This window comes from Mus caroli, unplaced genomic scaffold (assembly GCF_978045245.1).
Source record: "Mus caroli unplaced genomic scaffold, Mus_caroli_1 scaffold_2, whole genome shotgun sequence".
NCBI classification, from domain to species: domain Eukaryota; kingdom Metazoa; phylum Chordata; class Mammalia; order Rodentia; family Muridae; genus Mus; species Mus caroli.
Window position 1 is genome coordinate 78,482,200 of NW_028227257.1, and position 27,181 is coordinate 78,509,380.

Genomic DNA, 27,181 nt, shown 5'->3' on the forward strand with positions numbered 1-27,181 from the left:
TTAGACATTGCACAAGATGGGAGGAGTCACTTATGTATGTGTTGCTCTGGTGGGCTTTGTTTTAAAGGTTACATTCCGCCAGGTATCTAGCATCTCCTATACTGTGGATAAAGCTTGCTTGTAATAACAACCTTTAATTTGTAAGAAAACAATAACAAAAAAATGGTGGCTGGGAAGTTGCCTTTTGTTGTGTCCGGCCAGGGACTCACATGTCTGGGTTCTAGTCTGGAAAGGCATCTTGGAATCTGGAAGAGAAGAGGGAGCTAGGCGGACGAGAGAAAGATGAAACCAAGACAGTCATTCTGATCAAGGTTCAATTTTAATGTCAGCAAACACGCTTTATAAAGAAGAGGGGAGGCCCATCCCTAGCCATGCAAAGTTCCTTTGAAGTAGATAGGTCAGCCTTCTAGTGGGAACTCATGAAGATTGCAGTTCGGTGCTAACTCCGGAAAATTCTTGGAAGAGAGGAAAATTCTTGGAAGAGAACCTGTTAGGCCAAAGGCAGGTTGGGCCTCAGGCAGGTAGTGGCACATCAAAGGAGCAGCACAGCAGGTGGCTCCGCTTAAGCAGCGGATGGTCACAGCCAGCCTTGCTAGGCTGGAAGGAGGTAACAACTGTGTTTAATATGATCCAATTTGCAAAATTTTCAATTCTAACCAAATATTCAGAAACATGTTACACAAAACAGGGGTTTGCTTTTTGTTTTCTTTTTTTGTCTCTTGCTTTGCTTGTTTGTTTACATGTACATTTCTTATACTTTTGCTCAGCTTTAGTGAAATAAGAGATGTCCATCTGAGAGTGATGCCATAGGCCTGTTATCTCAGAACTTACAAGGCTCACCCTGAGTTCTAGTGGGTTACACAGTGAGACTGTTTCAAATACTGAAGAAAACAAAACAACAAAAATATATAGTCATGTAGGCACTTGCCTTTGGCAGGATAGGGAAGCCCTGGACAGGTAAGAAAGTTAAAACCAAGTTCTTTTATATTAACAGTTTTCTTGAGTAACCATTCATAGTTTATCTGAGAAAGCACTGAAACAAAAGCGTAACATACTAATCTCAAACTAACCTTTTATGCAAGTAGCAACAGGTACATTTTCTTTTTTGTGTTGATTTCTTTCCTTCAAAACATGCTTTTCAATGCTTCCTTTAAATAGTGTACTTAAAGCAAACATTTATAAACAGCATGGTTCTCTCATTCATCATAACCTTTTCTAATTTTTAAAAAATTTTAAGTGTTTATATTTTTATTAAAAGACCATGGGACTTTTAGTGCTATACTTTATTTATTTACATATCAAAGGTTGTCCCCCTTCTTGGTCTCCCCTCTATGAACCCTCCCATCTTCTCCCCCTTCCCTTTGCCTCTAAGAGGGAGCTCACTCACCTACTCCCTCCTTACCCCTCTAGCATCCCCCTTCACTGAGGCAAAAAGCCCCCACAGGATCAAACACCTCCCCTCCCACAGAGAGAGATAAGGCAGTCCTCTGCCACATATGTAGTGGGAGCCATGGACCCACCCATGTATACTCTTTGGTTAGTGGTTTAGTCCCTGAGAGCTCTGTTGGGTCTGATTAGTTGATATTGTTGTTCTTCCTGTGGGGTTTCAATCCCCTTCAGCTCTTTCAGTCCTTCCCCTAATTCTTCCATTGGGGTCTCCAGGTTAGTCCAGTGGTTGGCTGTGAGTATCTGCATCTTAGTCAGTTGCTGGCAGAACCTCTCAGAGGATAGCTATATCGGGCTTCTGTCTGCAAGCACTTCTTGGCATCAGCAGTAGTGTTGGGGTTTGGTGTCTGCAGATAGGATGGATCCCAAGTTGGGGCAGTCTCTGGATGGCCTTTCTTTCGATCTCTGCTCCATTTTTTTGTCCCTGCATTGGCAGGAACAATTCTGGGTTAAAACTTTTGAGATGGGTGGGTGGCCCCATCCCTTCACTGGGGCCATGTCTATCTACTGGAGGTGGTCTCTTCAGGTTCTACCTCCCCATGGTTGGGTATTTCAGCTAATGTCATCTCTTTTGGTTCCTGGGAGCCTCTCAAATTCTGGCTTCTGGGACTAGTGGTTCCTCCCATTCCCACCCCAACTGCTACTTATTTCTGTTCATTCTCCTGGTCCTCTAGACTTCTCTCCTGTCTTTTCCCATACCTGGCCCTACCCCTACCCCCTTTCTCTTCTTCCTCCCCTTCACCATTCAGGTCCCTCCCTCTCTGCCTCCTGTGATTATTTTATTCCCCCTTCTGAGTGGGACTGAAGCATTCACACTTTGGAGTTCTGTTTTGTTAAATTTCATATGGTCTGTGAGTTGTATTGTGGATATTCGGAACTTTTGGGCTAATCTCCACTTACCAGTGAGTACATACCATGTTATATCTTTTGGGGCCTGGATTATGTCACTCAAGATGATATTTTCTAGTTCCATCCATTTGCCTACAAAATTCATGAAGTCATCATTTTTAGTAGCTGAGTAGTATTCCATTGTATAAATGTACCACAATTTCTGTATCTATTATTTTGTTGAGGGACCTTGGGTTGTTTCCAGTTTCTGGCTCTTATAAATAACTAAGGCTGCTAGGAACATAGTGGAACACATGTCCTTGTTATATGTTGGAGCATCTTTTGGGTATATGCCTAGTAGTGGTGTAGCTGGATCTTCAGGTAGAACTATTGCCAATTTTCTGAGGAACTACTAGATTGATTTCCAAAGTGGTTGTACCATTTTGCAATCTCACCAGCAATGGAGGAGTGTTCTTCTTTCTCCACAACCTTACCAGCATCTGCTGTCACCTGAGTTTTTGATCTTAGCAATTCTGATTGGGTAAGGTGGAATCTCAGGGTCGTTGTGATTTGTATTTTCCTGATGGGGAAGGATGTTGAACATTTCTTTAGGTACTTCTTGGCCATTTGAGATTTTTTTTTCAGACAGGGTTTCTCTGTATAGCTCTGGCTGTCCTGGAACCCAACTCTGTAGACCAGGCTGGTCTTGAACTCAGAAATCCACCTGCTTCTGCCTCCTAAGTGCTGGGATTAAAGGCATGCGCCACCACTGCCTGGCTGAGAATTCTTTGTTTGGTTCTCTACCCTGTTTTTTAATTGGGTTATTTGGTTTTCTAGAGTCTAACTTCTTGAGTTCTTTGTATATTTTGGATATTAGTCCTCTATCAGATGTAGGATTGGTAGAGATCTTTTCCCAATCTGTGAGTTGCCCTTTTGTCCTATTGAGTGTCATTTGCCCTACAGAAGCTTTTCAGTTTCATGAGGTTCCATTTGTCAGTTGTTGATTTTAGAGCATAATTGGTGTTCTGTTCAGGAAAAATTTCCCTGTGCCGATGTATTCAAGGCTCTGTTCCACTTTCTCTTCTTTTAGATTCAGTATATCTGGTTTTATGTGGAGGTCCTTGATCCACTTGGACTCGAGCTTTGAGCAAGGAGATAAAAATGAATCAATTTGCATTCTACATGCCAACTGCCAGTTAAGCCAGCACCATTTGTTGAAAATCCGCCCCCCCCCCCCCCCCCCCCCACTGTATGGTTTTGGCTTCTTTGTCAAAGATAAAGTAGCCATAGGTGTATGGGTTTGTTTCTGGGTTTTCAATTCTATTCCGTTGATCTGTCTCTGTACCAATACCATGTGGTTTTTATCATTATTGTTCTGTAATACAGCTTGAGATCAGAGATTGTGATTCCCCCAGTTCTTCTGTTGTTTAGAATTGGTTTCCCTATTCTGTTTTGTTTTTGTTTTTTGTTTTTTTGTTATCCCAGATGAAGTTGAGAATTGCTCTATATCTGTGAAGAATTGAGTTGGAATTTTGATGAGAATTGCATTGAATCTGTAGATTGCTTTTGGTAAGATGCCTATTTTTACTATGTTAATCCTACCAATCCATGAGCATTGGAGATCTTTCCACCTTCTGAGGTCTTCAATTTCTTGAAGTTCTTGTCACACAGATCTTTCACTTGCTTGGTTAGAGTTAGACCAACATATTTTATATTATTTGTGACTATTGTTTAGGGAGTTGTTTCCCAAATTTCTTTCTCACCCTGTTTACCCTTTGAGTAGATGAAGGCTACTGATTTGTTCAAGTTAATTTTATATCTAGCCACTTTGCTGAAGTTGTTTATCAGGTGTAGGAATTCTCTGGTAGAATTTTTGGGGTCACTTAGGCATACTATCATATCATCTGCAAATAGTGAGTTCTTCCTTTCTGACTGGTATCCCTTTGACCTCCTTTTGTTGTCTAATTGCTCTAGCTAGAAGTTTGAGTAAAATGTTTTTTATGTGTGTGTTGCCAGTTTACCTGGCACCCACAGAGACCAGAGGAGGGCGTCAGATCCCCTGAGGGTAGGTGATTATGAGCAACCTGGTGGGTACTGGGAATTGATTCCATATCCTCTGAAAAAGCAGCCAGTGCTTTTAGCCATCTTTTCGGCCCTTATACAATTTTTTTCAAGAAGTTGTTTTAAAGAAACAGTTCTATCAAATTAGTTTACATTGTTCTGTCTAACTTTACTGGAACAAAGGTAGGATCTGGTCAGACCAGTAAGGTCTAAACTGTAGCCTCTTTTTTCTTCTTACCAGCTTCTAAAGATACTCTTAAAGAGTAAAGCCAAAAACTGTTGAGCAACATGAAATTTGCTAGATAGATCTAAGGATGGCTTTCTTATATTTTGTAATTACAAGAACCTTATGGTCATTTTTCATAACTGATACCATTGTCACAGAATACAACCTAGTCTGTGCTAATTAGAATGTTAGAATTATAGGTTTTGCATTTAAAACTCCCAATGGTTAATCAATAACTAGTTTGAGTTCTACTTGTTAATATTCTGTTATTCACAAGAATCAAGCCACACTTCATCCTATTGCTTGTCTTGCACCAAGACATTTATTGGGCAGTGTTTATTCCACCGCCTGAATTAAAGGCTTGAGATAGCTCAACTATCAGGCACTATATGTGAGCTTGCATCTTTGATTAAAGAGTTCTATGAATTAGTGACATGTTTCTGCACCTTTTATTTACAATGCTGTAAGCAGGAATACTGGATGGTAGAAGTCATGTTTATTTTGTTTTGTAACCTCAACACTTACTGGTATGGATTTGCAACACAGTAATTAATATATATCATCTACTAAACACCCATGAAATATTAGGAAACCCTGCTAATTAAGGTTGGGATCTATCATGTCTAGATAACACCCCTGATCTTGGTGCAAAATGCAGGACTCTCTTTCCAGCAGGGCTTCATCTTCTCTACCTTATCTGGGGAGCTCCCCACCCCTGCCAGCTTCCACTCCCCCCCCCCCCCAACACACTGAGGAATGCCACTTAACCCTTGGTAGAAATTTCAGGTTCAACTTCCTGATATGACTCACCATGCCCATGAGGTATCCTCAGAACCTTAAACCTCAGCCAGTGAAACTTTACCCTAAGAAGAACCCCTTCCTACTTTCCACAGTTTATATAGTCCTTGTTCGCCCTGAATAAAGTATATCCATGCAAGCAGTTTTGTTGAATACTGTCTGAAAGAACTGCTTCATTAAACATCTCTGGAGGAGACTTCCTCCCTGCTGGTGACATTCACTGCAGACCCACCAATTCCAGACTTCACTTCATCCTTTCCAGTCCCTGCACACCAAGGGGAACTTGGCTGTGCTCCATCCTTCCCTGCTTGGTGTATGATGGCTGATACCACTAGGGATGAAGCAGGAAAAAACAGAATCACAATGAAATAAACTATTTGTCTCATTTTATGAATGAACAATTGGAGACTTACAGGAGTTAAATAGTTTGCTGGTAAATGATGGACCAGAACTAAACATTTTTTTTAATTGAGGGCTCTTTATGTAGCCCTGGCTGACCTGGAACTCAACATTGTAGAACAGGGTAGCTTTAGACTCATAGAGATCCAAGTGCTGTGACTAATGGCATGTGCCACCACACATGGCTAAGGACTTAACTTTTGGTTTGTCTTATCCCATGTTCTTTACCTCTACTTTGTGTTGAATCTGTAACAAGCAGATATAGGCTATAGCATGTAGACTGTTATGATCATTCTTGGATTATTTTTCCCTCACATCTTCTTTTCCCTTCCCTTATTGGGATCCTTCAGCCCAAGTGACCACAGTCCCAGAGCACCAGAATTGGTTGGTAACCTTTTCTAAAGGACAATGTGGAAAGATGGCAGAGAGCCATAACATGTAGCTCTGGCTAAGGAAAGACTTGATTGGTGGAGGACACAGTTGGGAAAACCACTCCTTTCTCAGGCTAGCTCTAGCTTCTGGCACAGGAACCACTGATAAACAGTTGTGCTCCCTTTCATCTTATGTAGACACCCAGAGAGCGCAAAGGGGAAAATGAGTCTCTTTCACTTCTTCTTTATACCCTTGAGAAAGAAAACCTCTTTCTTCTTGCTTCCCCCTCTATTGGAAAAATAATGTGAGTTCTCTGTAAACAATTGAAAAATACTAGAAAGTATAAGAAAGAAAAGGGAGGGAGGGAGGGAGAGAGAGAAAAGAAATCACTTATTATTCAATTGCCCATAATCATTTATAAAATTGGGCGGTTTTGTTAGTGCTGATTCTTGAATCTCAGAGGTGTTAAAATATAGGATACTTCCTTGCTTCTATGCTTTGCCTTTCAGGCATGTTCTCTCTCTCTCTCTCTCCTTCTCTCTCTCTCTCTCTCCTTCTCTCTCTCTCTCTCTCTCTGTAAGCATATACTATATAATTTTGTTTTCTAACTTTATACTTAACAACCTTTATAAATGCATACATTTGTGTCATTTGAATACACTTTACTCCTTGAACCCTAGTTTGGGGGTACTAGAATCATGAAAGCCAGTTTTCCTTTATTGCCAAGTAGAAATTTTGCTTAATAGGGCCCTTGGGCTTTTTCATAGCATGAAAAGATTCTGTGCAGCATTTTTGTTTTGTTTTGTTTTTGTTGTTTTGTTTTCTTTGTATGTTAGCAGATATGACAGTTGTAGTCTACAGTTATTCAGGAACAGTGAAAATATAATGCAGAGTTGGGCTCCTAGTTATACACCACCTACTTCATTACATCAGTGTCCTTACTGGTTGATATGCCGTATATATGGTGGCTGACTAGTGCTCACTTGTAAAGATGACCACCTGCTCCAGTCCTTTCACCACTTCATAGATAAAGAAACAGAACCAAGAAGTTAAAGACTTACCAAGCCAAGTATAACAGACAGGAGAGGCTGATAGCTCTCAGAGCCCTAGCTTTGCAGTTGTCTTTAGTGTGTGGGTACAAAGAGATCACAACCCTCATGCATTTATGACTAGAATGAATAATGGTGCAGCCACGTTGGTCAGTAGTCTCAGTCCCTTTAATAACTCTGATCACTGAGTTATTATATTATCCAGCAGTTATCTTGTTGGCTACTCAAAAATACTTAAGGGAGATGAAAGCAGGTGAACATAAAAATATACACACTTATCTTCACAACAGCATTAGTCATTCTGTCCAGAAAGTAGAAACAACCCCTTTGTCCTTCACTGATAAATGAATAAAGTGTGGTACATCTACAGTTAGATACTATTTAGCAATAAAAAATGAACTAGTAATACAGGATATGCTATCAAGTACCCTTGAAAGAATCATGTAGTGGAAGAATAACTTTTTTCTCTATTAGAGTTTGTTCTTTCTGTTCTTTTCTTCTCTTTTCCTTCCTTCCTTCCTTCCTTCCTTCCTTCCTTCCTTCCTTCCTTCCTTCCTTCCTTCGTTTCTTTCTTTCAATGTATATAAGTACACTGTTGCTGACTTCAGACACACCAGAAGAAGACATCAGATCCCATTACTGATGGTTGTGAGCCACCATGTGGTTGCTGGGAATTGAACTTAGGACCTCTGGAAGAGCAGTCAGTACTTTTAACTGCTGAGCCATCTCTCCAGCCCTTAGAGTTCTTAATTAGGAAACTTTTAACAGAAAAAGATCAGCAGGAGAAAAGAGAATATAAATTTATTTTCTAGTATAACCCAGTGAATAGGCTTGAATTGAGGTATGAATACCTTTGAAATAGCCCAGTTCTGGGAGATGGCCAAAACATTGGTAAACAAAGAGGGAGAGGCTGTATGTGGTACATATGCTTTGGTGATTTAGAGGCACCTTCACTGTCTGTACAGAGAGGGAGAAACCCTTAGACAGATTTTCTTTGTAATTTCTCTCATGAGAGGGTAAGTTTTCTTCTGTTAAATAATTGCAGGTCATTGAGGGAATGGTAAAGTGCTTGTCATTTCAGTGCTCAGGAGACTGAGCTAGGAGAATGCTGTGAATTCACAATCAGCTTGAGGTACATAGTGAGATCTTATCTATAAGACAAAATAACAGTAACAACAAACTCAGCTCAGAATAATCTAAAATGAATTTTATTTGGGGGTAATCTGTCCCATTCTCCAACAGTTATATTTGGAGTATTATGTTCCTGACATTTGGGGATATCATATCCCTTACATAAGTTTTTTTTTTTAAAGATTTATTTATTTTATTATATGTAAGTACACTGTAGCTGTCTTCAGACACTCCAGAAGAGGGCGCCAGATCTCGTTACGGATGGTTGTGAGCCACCATGTGGTTTCTGGGATTTGAACTCTGGACCTTCGGAAGAGCAGTCGGGTGCTCTTACCCACTGAGCCATCTCACCAGCCCCCTTACATAAGTTTTTAAAAAGTCATTCACAGAGTACCAAATATTGTATGATTCTACTTAAATAAAAGCTGAGCTTGGCAAATCTGTGGAAATAGAAAATATATTTGATATTTTCAAGGGCCGAGGAGAGGGACATTGGTGCCATTTTTAAAAGCATGGTGTGTCTTTGAGGGATGATGAAAGAAACGGCTGCAATGGGTGGTAATGCTAGTTCCATAACCGTGGATGCTGCAAATAACCTGGGTAAAAAGGAGCTGACAGTACACTTAAAAAAAAATGGAGTCAGGGTCTTTGTACATAGCCCTGGCTGTCCTGGAACTCACTATGGAGACCAGGCTAGTCTCCAACACACAGAGATCCTTATGCCTCTGCCTCCTGAGTGCTCAGATTAATGGCATGTGCCACCATGCATAGCACACTTTAATGAATGAATTATAAGACCTGTGGATTATAGTTCTTCACTTGAAATGTTAGCCATAAGCAGTGTCTTTCTTTTCCTTCTTTAGCTAGTGAATGAGGGTCAGGAACTCAAGGTTCACCTCTAACACAGAGAAGCAGTATATATACTACGGTTATTCAGCACTCCGGCTTCTGGAATCAGCTCTCACCTCAAGAGGAAAGTTTGGGTAAATCCTGTGCTCACTCACCTTTTGATTTTTTTTTTTTTTTTTTGGTAAAGTAGCAGGGATAGAATATACTTTCTAGGTTGTATGGAAGATGATATGAGATAAAGTGATTAGTCTGACATCTTATTAATGATGGCTAATTTTAGTTTCCTTGTAGTCTTGAGAAACCTCTTCAAAAGGGGGGGCAAGTGGACTTGGGGACAACTGTTTTCCTACAAAATTGAGAAGACTCTTCCAATCCTTTCTGAAAATAACTAGATTCTATATTGGATCAATTAACACTTCTAATAGGACACCAATATCTCTTTGAGTGATAACAATATACAAACAGATTGAGTTAAATTCTCTTAGTTGGGATTTCTTGGTGTGGCCGGCAGCCTCATTTTGTTGGCCTGGTTTGGCGGTAGCTCTCTGCTCATACAAGTCAATGCAGATATATCCATCATGGGTATGTACAGCTGTGTGAAGTTATGCCTGATAGAAACAAGAGTCTACTGCATAGCATCTGTTGTGCTGTTCTAGACTAAACTAGCAGAACTGTCTGGTGCCAGATTAAAAGAAAGAGCAGTTATGTTTCATTTAAGAGTCACACCATGTGTAGCCCCACTTTAAAGTAAATGCCAGGAAGAGTCTTCATTCTCCCTCTACTCCCTCTTATTTCCCCTGAATCTTTAGCCTTTCACTGTACTCTTTTTTTATTGGGGCCCTCAAATCATAATGAACTTCTGCATACATTGACTATAGGCAGTTTAAAATAAGGGGGCAATGATTTTTGAGTTACTAGGTGAGCTAGAGTATTGTTAGAAAATAAAGGGACAGAGCATTAAATAGCTTAATAAAACTAATTCACTGTGATGTCTGCCCTTGCTCCTTTCTATACTGACAGAAGACTTGATAATCTACTCTGCTGAATGCTTGCAGGGGCTGATTACACGGCTAATAGGGAGAGGGGAGCTGAGCTGTCCAATTTTTCCATAGCAGTCACGTTTCATGTTTGGAGTGCAGGATTGTATTTGACATTTAATTTAGGAGCCCGGGAACCTAGATAGAAAACTCTATAATGACAGTGGTGATAAAATCAGCTAGACTTTTATTTAAGAGCCTGCATTCCCTATTCTTCCTTCTCTTTTCCTGATAAGGTAAACCTTTCAAGAAATAAAATTATAGTATACTCAACAAAAAGATGCTTTCTTTGATAACTTAAAGCTAAGTCTTCAGAGTGTAACTCGCAGTCTCCTGTGTCTGCATGTAGATGCTTTTAAGGCTATGGAGCTATAAAATTTGAGAATAATGCCTCTTTAATTGTCACTGCATCTAGATAGAGGGCTAAAATAAACAAAAATTGAGGAAATAAAGTACCTTATGGAAAGTCATAGAGCTTATGATGCTGATATGATTCTTTCTGTGATCGTTTTGTTTGTTTGTTTCTGTTTTTCAAGAAAGGGTTTCTCTGTGTAGCACTGGCTGCCCTGGACTTGCTTTGTAGACCATGCTGGCCTCAAACTTAAAGAGGTCCACCTGCTCCCTGAGCGCTGGGATTAAAGGCATGCCCACCACACCCCTCTTCTTTCTATGACTTTTATGTAGTATCTCTAGGACATTATTGACATTTTCCCTATACATGCACACCAGGAATAAATACCAATGCAGATCTTATTCAGACTTTCAAGGTGAAATACTTATATCAAGCGTGATATGCTTTTCTTTCCATGTATAGTAAAAGTGCCAGAAGGTTTGGTCCACTTGGTACAACACCTATTATCTGTCATTTAATATTCTAGAGACTTCATTTTTATCTTTAGAATAGAATGAATCATATTGTGTTACAATTAATATTTTGAAGATGGAAAATTTTATTTTGTTGTGCCGGAGAGTGAACTGAGGACTTTGTCTATGCCAGGCCAGTACCATATCACTGAATTACAACTGTAGGCCTCAAGTTGGAGAGTTTTGAGGAGATATGAAACAATGAATGAACATTTGCTCTCACAGCCTTTGGGGACCTGAAAAGCATGTTAGTTAATGGCCACTGTAGTTCTTTATTTTTGGATATACAGATGTTATTAAAATTCCTCCCCTTGAAGAGAGACATGAACAGTATCTACCCCTCCTCTTCAGGTCCAAGGGCAAACCAAGTTATAATTACACCAAGGTTCACCCAGGGGAACCAATTAGTTTATTAGATTTACTTAGAGAGCAATGGGTGAGAGATTATGGACCAAGAGCACAGGTGACCTTAAGAGTAGCACCCAGGAAGGATAGTAGCTTCCTTATAGCTGTGTAGGTGGAACGTCTTTCCTACATCATTCCCCACCTTTATATTCTAGTCCTTCGCAGAGACCCAAAGACCATATGTACTTAGGACAGAATTACATAGGAGAGCTGGCTGGATACTCAGGCATGGGTTGCATGACCCTCCTCACTGCCTGCTTCAAGAGAATGCCAATAGACAGAAAGCCAGCTCTAAGGAGCAGTTCCAGGTCAACTCTTGAATATAGCGGTAATTTGCTCTTGAGGCTGTCTTACACAAAACAGGGTATGCATTTCTCATATGAAAGGAATAGGGTTTACATACGCCCAGAAAAGGACATAGGATAAGAGTCAGGTTGTAAGATTGAAGAGACTACTGTGTCCACAGACTCTGTATAGGTGTCACAGAGCAGAATGTGACCTGTCCTTCCTACATATTCTGCTTTGCCACTATTGTAGTCTAGACTATCAGAGATGAAGCTCAGTGAGGTCTTGTCAAACTAGAGGTTTCCATTGCTTTTTAACAATGTGGAACTTGTGAGACAAAATGTTGCAATACCCACTTACAAGCATGTTTTTCCTCTGTGCTCTCAAGAAACTAGATTTTCAGTTCCCGAGTGTGGAGTCTCTCTATGAAAGCTTGCTAGGAACAGCTTAGGAGAGCTCTGTGAGTATCACAGAAGCCCGCAGTAACTGCTGAGATACTGTTATCTCTCAGCAGCAGAGTACTCATTGGCCTGTATCCTGGGCTGACACACAGCTCTTTCCATGTGGTATTTTATGCTAAATTTATAAAAATATCTATGAGAATACTGTAATCCTACTTTACAAATAAACTTTTATTTTCCTGAGCTTCAAAAAGTGGCTTAACAGAGCCAGTCCTAAAAACTCTTTTTCTAGTACATCAGGCTACCTGGGCTCTCTACCATTGTGAGCCCTTATAGGAACAAAGACCTGGAAAAGGAAAGTTCCATATCCATTGTCTTTCTGAATGTTCCTGGTGATATGCAGTTATTTTGGGCTTCAAGTTTTCCTAGTATACAAGTAAGGGGTTTTGAAGGGAAAGTGGAAAGGCAACTAGAATGGAGGTTGAGAGGCGAGTCTCTCTCTGTTCTTTAATTACATATTTTAAATTAGCTTACAGAGTAGTGCGTTTCCGTAGTGTTTTCAGACATCCTTAGTTTGGGTTAATGAAATCATCACTCCATCCTGTCCCCTCTTCCCACCCTCACCCTGTGTAAAGCTTTCATCTCCAGCATCTCTCCACCTACTCTCATCTGTGTGCTTGCCTCTCTCCTTACCCAGTCATGGTATCCTTTTAGATTCCTAAGCTCCATAAATATTAATAAATTATATACACACAACTAAAAATTCAAGCTAAGATCTACATATGAGAGAGAACATGTGGTGTTTGTCTTTCTGGACCTGGGTTAAGAGCTGAGTCCTTTTTAGTCTTCAGCAAATAGAATAGGCCTATTTTATTTACATATTACATATTACATGTTACATATTCTCTATGCAAATGTAACATGCTCAAAAATAGTATAAATTCTGTGCCCACAAACTTGTAGTGTCATTTTCTACCTCCCACTTCATTACCAGTAGCTGTCTCTCTAGTTTATGCTGTGTTCAGGTGGAGCGGAAACTGGAAAACAAGACAGACTAGAATAGAAGCACTCTTCTTAGTTTTTATAGGTCCCACATGTCTCTTGAGACTGTCTACTTTTATATTCCCATAGTGCAGGTCACTCTCAGAAGTGATGTTCAGAAGTTTGTGATTGTGGCCTCTCTTACTATTCTGGGGTCAGGCAAAGAGAGAAAGAAGCATCTTAAGAGCAACTGTCAATGTCAAGTCAGTGCGAACACAGCATCCCCTGTGAACTGTTTGGTGTTGCATCCATTTCAGCGTATGTCACTGGCTTACACATCAAGTTGTCAAGATAATAAAGTCACAGCAGCTGACAACAGGACAAGCAGTCCCAGAAGGAGAAGATGCTTGGCAGAAATGCTGCATCCATAGTGGTTAGATGTTCATGTCTCTCCCTAAAGGCTCCTTTGACAGTGACTGTCTCTCAGCTGCCTGGAGTGGACTTCTCAATTTCATCAGCAGATTCACTCATGTGCTTATCAGGCCTTTTCAGGTACCTGAACCTCCAAGACACATTGGCCTCTGATACAGATACACAGGGCATAAATGTTTATGTTGAGGAAGGAGAACTCTGGGGAAAGAGAGGAAGAAGCAAAGCGCCATATGCAAGAAAGCTTTAAAACTCAGGGCTCAAAAACGAGAATTCACAGTTTAGGGAAGAAGTAAATACTAGAGGAAGGATGGACTACTTTTGATAGAATTTTCGGATTATTGTCCATGAGAATGTGATTTGAAAAGTTAGAGATATAAATCAGATGAAAACTATCAAAGCTAAGGTTTGCTTCTAATGTGGTGAGATTGGGGACTATATATAGTCACTAAGATTGAAAGGTTCAAAGGTGACATTTGAAGTCAAGGTCAGATAGCTAAGAATTTAGGGCCAAGGAGACATGAGTAAAGTATTTAAGACATGGTTGAAAGTACAGTAGGATTCTAAGTATGGGCTCACATCAAATGCCCTGTGACTTAGAACTTTTAGAGAGTTGGTCGTGGGCAGGGATGGGACTAAGTTAAAGGGCTATAGTAGAATAGGCCTGGGGGGCTGAACTGGAGGGCTGAAGTGTGGGTCTGGGCGTCTACTGAAACCCACTGGAGGGAATGCTAAGGAGAGAAGGGGGTTTTCATAGGGAGGAGAAACCTCCAGCTGTACTGTAGAAGGTAAGGGTAGTGTGGCTTCATTCAGAACCAGTTGCCTACTGCTTTATGTAAGACCCAGAGATTAGGACGGAGGAGAAGACAATAAAACTGACCAGAGCTAGTATCCTGGATGCCTGCCTAAATGCCCTTACTTTGAACAGAGGTGGGAGGGTCCATCAGCGTTCTATGGAAAAACAAGATAGATAGAAGGCAAATTATGTACGCAGACTGTGCAAATTTGAACTCCAGCCATTTACTTGGGGCAGAGTCAATCTCTTTCCTTACCTCAGTTTCTTCATCTGTAAACTAAATAAAATGATAGTGATGGCTAACTGAAGAAATACACACATCGAGCTTCTGATAGTCCTCAACACAAGAAAGACTGGGGGGGGGGGTGCAAAATGTAGGCATGGTAAGGAGGAGTTAGTGATTCAGCTTGAAATGTGAGGCTTTAAGTACTAGAAAAGTACCCAGATAGAGAGGGTCATTTGTCAAGAGGAACACTAAGATGGGTTGCCTGGAGAGAAAATCCAGGTGTAAAGGGCCTTCTCCAAGGTTGTGATAATTGCATTCCAAAGATGGGATGAAATTGCTAAAGCAGAGTCTAGTGCTTCTCATTACTTGCAGCAATGTCCAGACACTTGATTGCCACAGCTGAGGTAGGGAGGATACTGCTGGCCATCATACAATGCCTTAGCATCTCCCAACAGCAAGGAATTACTACCTCTGATGGTCAGTGGTGCAGGGTTGAAAACTCTCAATCATAGTGATGTGTGAATAATGTGTGGCATTGCCAAGATGAAGTTGGTAATGAGGGAGCTAGAGAAATGTCACAATTGTGAAAGAATTCAGACTAAGGGCATAGCTCCAATCCTATAGACAGTTCAGTGGGAAGTGATATGAAATTGGTGACTAATGTATTCCTTAATGGTGGGGAAGAAAGGGCTGCATGTATTACATGTCTTGATAAAGATTGGTTAAAGCTAGGAGAGATGGGTGGTGCTGATGGGGCAGCATTAGCATAGGAAAAGGTTCTTCTGAGTTTTCTATACTACTTATTTGTGCCATGTCACCACAACTGCTGATTTGTACTCCATTCCTCTGAAGAAGGAAGCTGCTTATTTGGGTATCAAATGTGTTCAGAGACAAATCTGGATTGGTTTCAGTTTATACAGTTATATCATTTTAAAAGAAAACTAGATTTGGGGTTTATTTTTTGTAAGAAAAAAATGAGTCTCTAAAATGTTTAGTGACAATCAAAGTCACCTAGTTGTTCAGTTGTGAAAGGCAAGGTTGACTTACCATTCAGCATCTCTGGCCTCCCTCCTGTGTGTTTTCCAGGTAGAATGTTGCATGGAGTGGTTGTCAGAGCACTGCTTTTGGAACAGGATGACTAGAGCTGAATTTTTGGCTTTACTGTGTTGTAGAGACAAGCACTCTACTACTGGGCTGTATCCCTACTGGAAGACTTGAAACATCACTGTACTTAATGTCTTCTCAAATGTTCTCAACATCCCAGTGCAAAACCCAAGAAAGTCAGGCTTATAACTAGGTTATGGGAATTGCTTTACTAAGAATGTTGATGATGGAATGTAGTTCAGAGTTCACATCTGCTGTGTTTCTAAACTGCTTGATAATTTCCTAGCCTAAGAAATGCTTTGTTGTTTAATTCATAAACAAGCTTTTTCAGTCATATATGAAAACATGGACTTGTGTGATCTTGACATTGAAAGAGGCCTAATTCTCTGGAATACATATTTATTTATTTAGGAATACATATTTATTAAGCCATATATATTATTCTTCTTGTTCTTTTTAATACCTCTAATTAGTAAAAGGAAATAAAACCCTACTCTTCAATAGTTCAGCTAGCAAGGAGTTAATAGCTTCTAGTTCATGTCAGATACTTTGAGTGGATATTGTTTTTGAATACAAGCTTCTTTTTTTCGTTTTTCTTTTTTTGGTTTTTTGAGACAGGGCTTCTCTGTGTAGCCCTGGCTTTTCTGGAACTCACTTTGTAGACCAGGCTGGCCTCAAACTCAGAAATCCGCTTGCCTCTGCCTCTCGAATACTGGGATTAAAGGGGTGCGTCACCACGCCCGGCTGAATACAAGCTTCTTAATCCAAGATTTTATGTGTTCAATTATGTGTATGTAAAGTGTCTGTGCCAGTGTACATACCTCTTGAATCTAGTCTAGCTAAGAAATATTAAGTACAAGCACATAATATATCATCTTTAAGATGTAAAATCTTTATTCCTGTAAGGGACCTTAAGAGAACTGTCCTATTAAATATGGAAATAACTCAGTAAAAATTGCTAGATTCTAGAACTCCATTGCTAGATGTGATGGCACATGCCTTTAATCCACATGCCTTTAATCCCAGCACTCAGGAGGTAGAAGCAGGCAGATTTCTTTGAGTTCTAGAACAGTCAGGTCTACGTAGAGACCTGCCTCAAATAAATTATCTAGAAGAACCTTGAGCAGTTCAAAAGTGATCAATAGAGACAGATATTATAGCAGAAAATGTGTTACTGGACCAAACTTGACGTTATGACTGTTCTTCCCCAGCGCTTCTCTTATTAACCTATAAAACAAGGTTGCCTGTAGATATTCACTGTTGTTTTCTGACCATACACAAATAACCACCAATGTTTTCAAATTCCTTTGTGTTAAGGACCAAGTCTCTCAGGTATCATTTTCCTGGAGACACTCTGTGCCCTAATAAGTACGTATGTCAAAGGAGGGGGACACAATTTTCTCTTAATTAAGTAGTTCCATCTTGGTTCAATTAGCCTCTGAGATTCCACACTCAGAGTTTGTTTGGAGAAGCTTGATTGTTTAGTAGATCCTATCTAGAGAGAAGCTTCCTGATCACACTTCCACCATTCTGGGTATCTGCCTTTCTTCTTTGACTTTGTAGAATTTTCCCTTTTTATTGACATCACATATAGTGAGACTATTATTGACATTTCTGGAGAACTTTAGGGCAGGCTGAAAAAGCACCAAGAAATGCATGTAGAAATAATACCTGAGGTTTCCAGATAATAGGAACCAGCATGAAGGGCTTATTGCGTTTTGAGAACTGTGGCTTTAGCCGGATATTTTCGATGACAAGGTGAAATAGAACTGGAAGGAGGTTTAGAAAGCAGGAGGTCATGTACAGAACACTCCTCCTTCCACATGCCCTCTCCCAGGGAGGCTATTCCGTAGGCTCTGAAGTAAAGCGAAGGCCTTGACTCAGAAGTTATTTTTCAGAACTTTGAACTAGGTTGAAGAATATCTATCTGTTACATGACATAAATGGAAGTCGAGGACAGTATAAAGGCTTGATAGACTATTCTGCTCTCTACTCTTATTTTTTACTTCCTTTATATAAGATGAAGTGTCTTGTTGAAGAAGTATTTAAAGCAATAGGAAATGAGGAATTTAATTATTGAAGCTTAGGATTAATTTGCCTTTCCTCTGATCCAGTTTCCCACTGTGATACCAGCTTTCTAACTTTAAACCACATGTGTATGTGAGGTCTAGTCAAATAGATTGCAGTCCATTTATATCATGATTGCCATTTTCAGTCACTTGGAGTTGAAAAATATTTAAAGAGAGTACCAGGCATTTCTTAGTAAAAACTTCATAGATTTGGTTTCTGAGAGAAGTGTCAAGGTCAGTTAACAGTTCATTTTAACGGTGGAAATGTACTGATAATGCTTATTATAGCAGCACTAACATGCACGAAAATAGAAATATAAGAGAATCATATAACCACAAATCCTAGTTCCCAATTTTGTAAATTCATTAGGGAAATTAATACCATTTAAGATTTCCCTCCTCTTTTCTCAAGCGCCAGGGAGAGCACCTGTAGAGACATTTTGAATTCTGGAGGCCTTAGATCACGTAACCAGTTGCTGTGTCCCTGACTACTTGGCATAAAGGCATTCTTTTGCTTTGGCATCCTTATGGAATTGTTTTTTTTTTTAATTTTTAATATTTTTTATTACATATTTTCCTCAATTACATTTCCAATGCTATCCCAAAAGTCCCCCATAGCGCCCCCCCCCACTTCCCTACCCACCCATTCCCATTCTTTTGGCCCTGGCATTCCCCTATATTGGGGCATATAAAGTTTGCAAGTCCAATGGGCCTCTCTTTCCAGTGATGGCCGACTAGGCCATCTTTCCATACATATGCAGCTAGAGACAAGAGCTCCGGGGTACTGGTTAGTTCGGAAAGAAATCTAGAATTGTTACAAAGACTGCTTAAGAACTCACCAATCTTTATTCACTTTCTAATGAACTAATTAAAAAGGGCCTCACCTACTTTTAGGCTTTTTGTTCCTCGGGTTTTTTTCTTAATTTTTTTCCCAGTTTTATTTCTCCCCCTGCTAGACTTCTATGAAAAAACAGACCAGGCTGAAACCAAAAAGATTGGACTCTCTTCCTCTCCTATAAGTGTCTGCTGTTTCCTATCTATAAAAGTAGTTCACTTGGTTGATAACTACCTGTTCTTCCCACACCCTTTTTTGATGGTCCTTTTTTTCTGTTATGTGTAGTTCTACTTCTTCATTGTGCTGTGCATGTGTGTGTGTTACATGTGTATGTATGTGCAGTTGTGCAGATACTAAAGGTTGATGTGCATTGTCTCTTAATTTTTCTTTATCTTTCAAATGTAATTTTTCATGAGTATTGTATATAATGTGCATACTTGTGTATGTGCATGTTTGCATGTATGTAGACACATGTGTATATGCAAATGGAGGCCCAACATCGACATGAGAATTCTTTTTCAGTCTTGCATTCCTTTATTCATTGAAACAAGGTTTCTCGATTGAACTCAGAGCTTGCAGATACAGTTATATTCTAGTTTCACCTTTCAACCTTTAAATTACAGATGGGCTGCTATGCTGCCTTTTACTGAACCTGGAGCTCATCCTTTCTCTTATGCTCATTGGCCAGTGAGCTCCAAGATCTGTTTGTCTTCTCTGTGCCACCTCTGCTCCTGCCCCAGCACTGGGGTTGCTAATGCACACCATTGCACCCATTTTTTATGTGAGTGGTGGAGCTAACAATCCAGGCCCTTGAGCTCACACAGCAAGCACTTTACCAAATAAACCATCTCCTGTCTCCTCCTCAAGTGTGCATAGGAATAGTTACTTTAAAACACCTGTGATCTGGGGGTGTAGCTCAGTAGTAGACCTTTTACCCTACATGTGTGAGTGCCTTGGTTTGATCCTCAGCACCACAAAAAAAAAAAAAAAAAAAAAAGGCAAAGCAAAACAAGAAAATACAGTTTTTAAAATAACATGCTTGCAATATATAGTTACTGTCAAGATTTGGAGTATTTAAAAGTTCTTATTTTCGAAGGTTTTTAATACATCCTCAGCTACAGGTGTGTGCGTGTATATTTGGTACATAGTTGTTGTAAAATAAGAATAACATTTTTTGCTTACTATGTTGAAAAATGTAAAACTGTGATATTAACCAGTATTGATTAAGGTTATAGAGAAATGCTTCCTTTCACAGAGGGTTGTATAATTGCTACAGCCTTTGCAGAAAGTCGTTTAGCAGCATCACTCAATAATTTTAGAGTATATATAAAATGGCTTAGTGATTGAAGAGGTCTCAGAAGACGCTCATGAAAATACTAAGAGTAATTCCTCGGATATTCATTTCTGTGTTGTCTGTAATAGTAAAAATATAAAAATTGTACATTTCTCTTATGAGAGGAATAAATGGGATATATCTTTATTATCCTGCAAGTGGTAAAAAGTAATAAAAAATGAAGATACAGTCAGTAGCACTATCTTTTAAGTGGAAAAGCAAGAACAGAACCATATGTTTATTGTAATCCATGTATAGAAACACTACCCAATTAATATATGTGTGAGAACCATATAGAAAAATAGACTATCTACTGAACTGGTAGTTTGTATGAGTTTTTTGTTTCTCCTGTTTTACTTTTAAAGACAATCTTATTGTACTGAGAAACATCAACTCAAACCCCTTGATGCTCCTAGCTCTGCCAACTAGGTGTTGACATACAGCTATTCCTAGTTCAAACTTTCTCCTCCTCCTCTTTGTTGGTTTGTTGGTTGGTTTGTTTGTTTGTTTGTTTGTTTTAAAACAGCCATTTATAGCCCAGCTATCCTGGAACTCACTAATAGTTTATGCTATCTTTGAACTCTTAGAATTCCTCTGTCTAAGTCTCTATCATGCTGGGATTACAGGCATGAAACCCCATATCTGGCTAGAAATTTCACTTTTTATTTTATGTATTCATCTATTATAATTTTTAAAGTAGTTATATATACCTGATAAATCAATAAAACCCAAAGGGAAAAAAGAGAATAAGAAATTAGTTCCTGAAAAATAAAGATGGTTACCAGGAAATTTATAATAGGTGTTGAAGAAATATTGTTGAGAGCATCCCTCTAAGAGGTCAAAATGAGATAGAAACCATAGTTTAGTTTGTATTTTGAACAGAGCTGCCTAACACTATTAAAAAAAAATTCTCCCTTTTCATTTCTTCATTATGTTCAAGCTATACTTCTTATCTGTTCTACAGGTAACTCGAGACCAGATGAAGATATTTATACAGCAAGAGTTTAAGAAAGTTCAGAAAGTGATTGCTGATGAGGAGCAGAAGGCCCTTCATTTAGTGGATATCCAAGAAGCAATGGCCACAGCTCATGTGACTGAGATATTGGCGGACATCCAATCTCACATGGATAGGTTGATGACGCAGATGGCCCAGGCCAAGGAACAACTTGATACCTCTAATGAATCAGCTGAGCCAAAGGCAGAGGTAAATGAAAGCGCTGGTGCTTTGTAGCAGAACCATGAGGAATGTTAGCTTTGAAAATGCCTGTCGATGATCTCTAAACATAGATGAACTGAAAACTTGGGGAGGATTTCCACTAGAGTGAAAACTAGAGTGGAGGTATTGGCTACTAAGGTCTAGTCCTGGCTTTTAGGCCTGGCAGAGCATTGTCCAACATAAAGGAATGTAGTCAATGGGACAGATACTAATCACAGTTAAGAGTCAGAAATCCAAACCAGAGAAGAGAGCAGGTGACTGCCACATTCCCATCTCAAGCTGTCAAATGAACATGAAAATGATGAGTCACTTTAGAGATGAGAACAGGGCTGAATTAGAACGGATCAGGGAGTAAAGCCTAAAACAGTCCAGAGTGAGAAACTGTGGATTTCACTTTGTGAGTAGCAGAGGAGTACTTCCCATTGGGTGTTTTATGGATCCATCTGTTTAAATTGAGGACATATTTGCTGGATTAAGAGCAGCACATGGAGCCGAGCGTGGTGACGCACAGCACGCCTTTAATCCCAGCACTTGGGAGGCAGAGGCAGGAGGATTTCTGAGTTCGAGGCCAGCCTGGGCTACAAAATAAGTTCTAAGACAGCCAGGGCTGTACAGAGAAACCCTGTCTCGAAAAAAAAAAAAAGCAGCTACTTGGAGCTGAGAAGGGAGGATCCCATTGGCCTATAGTGAGATCCTGTTTCCAAAAGAAACCCTAAATACCTAAGAAAACTACAAGACAAAAAGAAACATATTGTAAAAAGAAAAGAGAATAGCATAAACAAAATACACAAGGTAAATGTGAATCGGCACATGCCTTGCTATTTCATTACAATAAAGTGTTGTATTTCAAACAACTACTTGAGCATGTCTATTGTGTATGTATCGAGGCAAAAGCTAGGCATGATGGCAGCTGACTTTAATTTCAGTATTTAGGAGGCAGAGGCAAGCAGAGCCCAATGAGTTTGAGGCCAGCCTTGGTCTACATAGCTAATTCTAAGGCAGCCAGGAATATAGATACCTTGTCTAAAACATGGAGGAAAAAGATCTGGAGAGATAGTTCCGAAGTTATCATTTAGTTAGTAGAAAATGGAACCAGGATTTAGAATTAAGTTTGTCTTATTCTACTGGATGCTTTCGCTCTTGTATGCTGAGTATCAGGAGGATTCAGTTCTTGCACACCTAACTCTTTGAAGGTGAGTTAATCATTTTGACTTAAAGGGTCAACAGCAATAGCTAACTCAGAGTCCCCTCAATTTGAGCCCTCGATTAAGTTATACTTTAAAAAATAATGCTTTGGTTTGTGACATAGTTCCCTTTCTTTTATTTTTATTCTAAATAATGAATCTCATCTCTCCCAGAACATTAACTCTTCTTTAAATACTTCAGCTAACGGACGTATTCTTAGGATGCAAGAGCTTATACAGCTTAAAGACTAGGCTATGGACACAATGAAGCTATTAAGAATAAAAAGAAGTATTCTGTTAGGTAGACCATTTCCAAAGAATTGTTGTCATTAATACCATCTCATTCCAATTACTTTGAAAATTTATTAGAGTAAATATCCAGTACCTCTCACTCCACAGAGGAATTTTTTGTTTCCTTTACATAACACCTAATTACGAGAAAAATCACTTGTATTTTGAATTTAGTCAAAAGGTTTCCTTTTCAACATTTTTAAGAGTGTGTTCAAATATACAGGAAAATTGCAAGTGTTTTAATGATTACACCTTTATAACATATATTTCTTAAGTTCTAATTCGTTGGCATTTTCATAGTTGGTTATCTATATTTCTGGTCATCTTTCTGACCTTTCGCTTATCAATCCATTTTATTTTTAATGCTAAAAACAGAATGAAGGGTCTGGGGCTGTCACTTTGTTGGTAAAGCACTTGCCTAACTTTCATAAAGTTGTGGTTTTGATCCTAGTACCATATAGAGTTGGTGTGTTGGCTCACAAACCTACACTCAGAAGGTGGGGGCAGGATCAGACGCTTAAGTTCATCCTTTGCTAGATAGAAGTTTGAGACCAGGCTGGAACACATGGCAGCCTATCTAACAGCAAAGCAGAGACAGCAGAGCTTCTGGTTCTGCAAGGGATTATGGACAGGTTTCATTGCACTTTCCCTCTAATCCCAGGGTGGAAGCCACTTGATAGCAGGGAAAAGATTAGTACCACCTGGGAACATTGGACTTAAAGATGGACAAGGCAGAGAGTTAATAAGATTTCCTTCCTTCTAGTATTTCCAAGCATGGGTGTTCTGTAAACTAGAAACCCTAACAGATAAAAACAAAAAGAAAATTCCCAAGACAAATCTACTACATGTAACCAAAGAACTTGGCAGTTTGCTCTCCAGTTAGAGAGTAAGCTTTTGGCCAGATCTGCTTCGTCTAGAGTGAATACATAAAGTGCTCACTGCTCATCAGCCCCAGTTGGCACTATTGCAGTGGAGCTAGTGGGCTGAACATCTGTTCTCTACACTGACAAGTTATCTTTTCACTGAGCCTTTAGGCAAAGCCTTACTTTCTGCTTTCCCCCTTTCTCTTCTCAGTAATAAGGCTCATTTGACATGCGCCTGTAGGAGGAACTCTAACTTTCCTCCTGCCTGCTTTACCAAAAAGGAAGTACTAATAGCATTTCAAAACTATGGAGACTGTTTCCAGACCTCTGACTATCTCCTCTTACCCTATGTTAACAAGCCATTGCCCTTCTACTCCAGGATCAGTGGATGGAAATTTGTGTTACACCTCTGCCCTTGAGTAATGAGTTGGCATCTCTCCCTTCCCATAGCCAGCTCTGTGGGAACTAGAGTAGAGCCTTACCATCTGAGTCAGGAAGAGGCATGTACATTAAATTGAAATTTAAATCACTGTCCACAAAAGTAATCCTGGACATAAGCATTTTTTAACTTAACAGGTCATGACCTGCTAAAACAGAAGGTTTTGCTTTGCTTGTTTGTTTGTTTATAAGGTTTTCTTTCTCTTTTAAATTTTATTTTATTTTATTATTTATGTATATGAGTACACTATAGAGGGCTTCAGATTCCATTACAGATGGTTGTGACCTGCTATGTGGTTGCTGAGAATTTAACTCAGGACCTCTGGAAGAGCAATAAGTGCTCTTAACTGCTGAGCCATCTCTCCAACCCAAACAGAAGGTTTTAAATAGGAAAAAAAAATTGTATTACAACTTTATATTTTCAGGTTATACTCCAAAAATACTCATTTACTGATAAAATATACTGTATGAAACTGAGAGAAAAAGAGGCACATGACAGCAGCACAAGATGATGCAGATGCTGGAATTATCAGACAAGGACACTCAGAACCAAGGGATGTGGAAAAGGACCAAGTGAGCATTATAAAACTGAAAGACATAAGAAGGGACAAGGCAGTGGTAGAGCACTTACCTGGCATGGTTCTGTGCTCAGTGTCACATACAGAGACACACAGAGAGATGACAGGCCATTGGGTAGACACTTGAGCAAATTGGAGACACCCAAAAAGAATGATTGAATTTGAAGACAATTTGATAGCAATCTAGTGTTATCAAAAGATTGAAAAATAATTGAACTGTGGTTCAGGGTCCATGGGAAAATAACAGAGCACTTGGTGCGCATATAATAAAGGGGCAAGAAAAATTTGTTAAGCTAAAAAAAAAAAGTCTGAAAAAAAATAATAATGGTGCCCAGTATGCAGTAAAAAATGGACACCTTCAAATTTAAGAAGCAGAGCAAACCCAAATAATATAAACTCTAAGGAAATCCACACTGAGACCTAACAAATCAGACTTATGAAAAGTGATGAGAAGGGAAAATGCCTTGAGTACAGAGCTCCTGGAGAGAAATTAGTCACAGAAAACAACACTTGATTGAACATGGTATGTATTCTTAGTTTACAGGTTTTATCTTGTATGGCCTCAAAACTGATTTAGTTTTTTAGTTAATTTAAATTGCTTTTGTTAAATATATTTCTATATCCTTAGTATCATCAATGTTAGTTTAATTTTTATATTTCAGATTCTTAATACTATACATTAAGTACAACTTTTTGTTTGAGACAGAGTTTCACTGTGTTACCTAGATTGACACAGATTTCTGGTTCAAGCAGTTCTTCATCTTTAGCTGTCCAAATACTTGTAACTTGGGATATGCTCACAGTCCCCAGCAAACAAACAGTTTTAACCTTGCCAAACTTAAAGATGAGTTATGTCTGTGGCTCAGTAGATTATTTGGGCTTTTATGCCCCAGCAGTCATCCCATCTATGACAGTCTTGTTCCTCCCTCTCAGCTTTGTACTAGTTATTTTGCTTTTACACCTAAGTGCAGCAGCTGGAACCATCAGCATAGTGTATGCATGAAGGTAAGGTGCATTCTTGCCTTGTTCTGCCTTACAAGGGAGAACATGGTATACTACCATTTGAGCATTGATGGTGTTTCTAAATGTTCTTCCATCAAATTGGTGTTTTCTTAGTCAGAAATTATATTGAATTTTATCTTTTACATCTTTTGAAGTGATTATATATAGATTTTCTTTATTTTTGTAATGGTTAATTACATTGACTAATTTTACAATATTAAACTAACCTTGCATTTTTAGGATAAACATTTTACTCAGTTATGATGTATCATCTGCGTTCAGTTTGTTAATTTAAGAGTTTTTTAGGCTTTTCATGAGGTACATTGATCTATACTTTTTATGTCTATGTTTTTGTCAGTCTTTAGTATTAGTTCTACATGTGCTTCATAATTCAAACTGAGAAGTATTCCCTTCTCTGTTTTCTGAGCTTCTACTCTTTATCAAACTTAAATATTAAAAGTATTTTATTCCAGTTTTTTATTATTCAGAATAATATGCTTAAGGAATAATGAAGGCCATTCCTGTGTGTCTTCTTGCAGTCTGACCTTTACCTCTGTGCTGCAGTGTCCCCTTTCATTTCAGTAAGGACTTGTCAAAACAGGAGGACGCAGAATAAAGTTATATGGGGACTTCTAGAGTTTAGTGATTGCCAGTGACATGTGTAGCTAACACTCTCACTAGCTTTTACTGTATTTTTAGAGGGGGGAGGGAGGAAGGGAAGGAGGGAAGAAAAAGAGCCACGAGAGAGAGAGATGTGATCCAAATTTTAAAAAACAGACTGATAATGTTTTATCAAGCATTTTTATCTGTAATGCATGAACATTTTCATATTATGCCTAGTGGATATGGTTTGTTGTTGTTGTTGTTGTTGTTGTTGTTGTTGTTGTTGTTGTTGTGTTTTGAGTTAGGGTGTTGTGGAGCCCTGGCTGGCTTCAGACTTGCCATGGGGCTGAGGATGACCTCTCAGTCTCCTGCCTCTGTATCCCAAGTGCTGAGATCACAGACATGTGCCACCTTGTCTCAAGAATCAACAACTCTTGGGGACCACAGTTGTCTTCCTTACATTCATTTTTGTTGTTTAACTTGTCATGATGGCTACAGGTTTTCCTAAACAGATTTAGGATTAAACTTGAATCTAGGTAAACCTTATTTCCACTGGTGGAATAGAAAGAAAAGGTCACATTACAGTGCAGTGTGCCACCCAAGGATACTCATGACGTTTAAAGGAGGGATTGAAAAATATTGCTTAGTCTAACAAGTCACTTCTAATATTTGTAACCAGAATTAACTTATAGTGCAGTAGAAATTAATTTTAAATCCTGCTCTATCTTTGCCTGAACTCCTGTGTGTAATTACTTACTATGCACTTTTGTACCTTATGAACAAAAAACAGTTTCTGTTTCAAATGGTTGAAATCCACTGACAAAGACACCGTGTGACAGAGGCTGTCACTGGCAGCTTCCCTTGACTGCTAGCTGAAAAGAAAGAATTCCACAGGTACAGAAATTAGAACAGAGTGGTACTCTCCCAAGCTCTCAGTGAGGAAGTTTCTGAGTTAGGCCTGATCTATTAGGAATGTCTCGAATTAACAAGGCTTTTGGGATAGAGGTGAGCTTATAGCAGGACCCATATTTGTGCATCTCTAACTGGAAGTTATAGTCATCTGTATATCTGAAGAAGTTATC

The 27,181-nt window shown here is 39.2% G+C and overlaps 1 protein-coding gene across 1 annotated transcript in view; it reads left to right on the forward strand.

The window, feature by feature from the left end:
• Window positions 1-27,181, forward strand: part of Trim44 (tripartite motif containing 44) — a 102,835-nt gene that overhangs the window by 23,007 nt on the left and 52,647 nt on the right. The window contains exon 3 of the mRNA XM_021155400.3: window positions 20,889-21,128. Coding sequence (XP_021011059.1) covers window positions 20,889-21,128 — 240 coding nt within the window. The remainder of the gene's footprint in view (window positions 1-20,888; window positions 21,129-27,181) is intronic.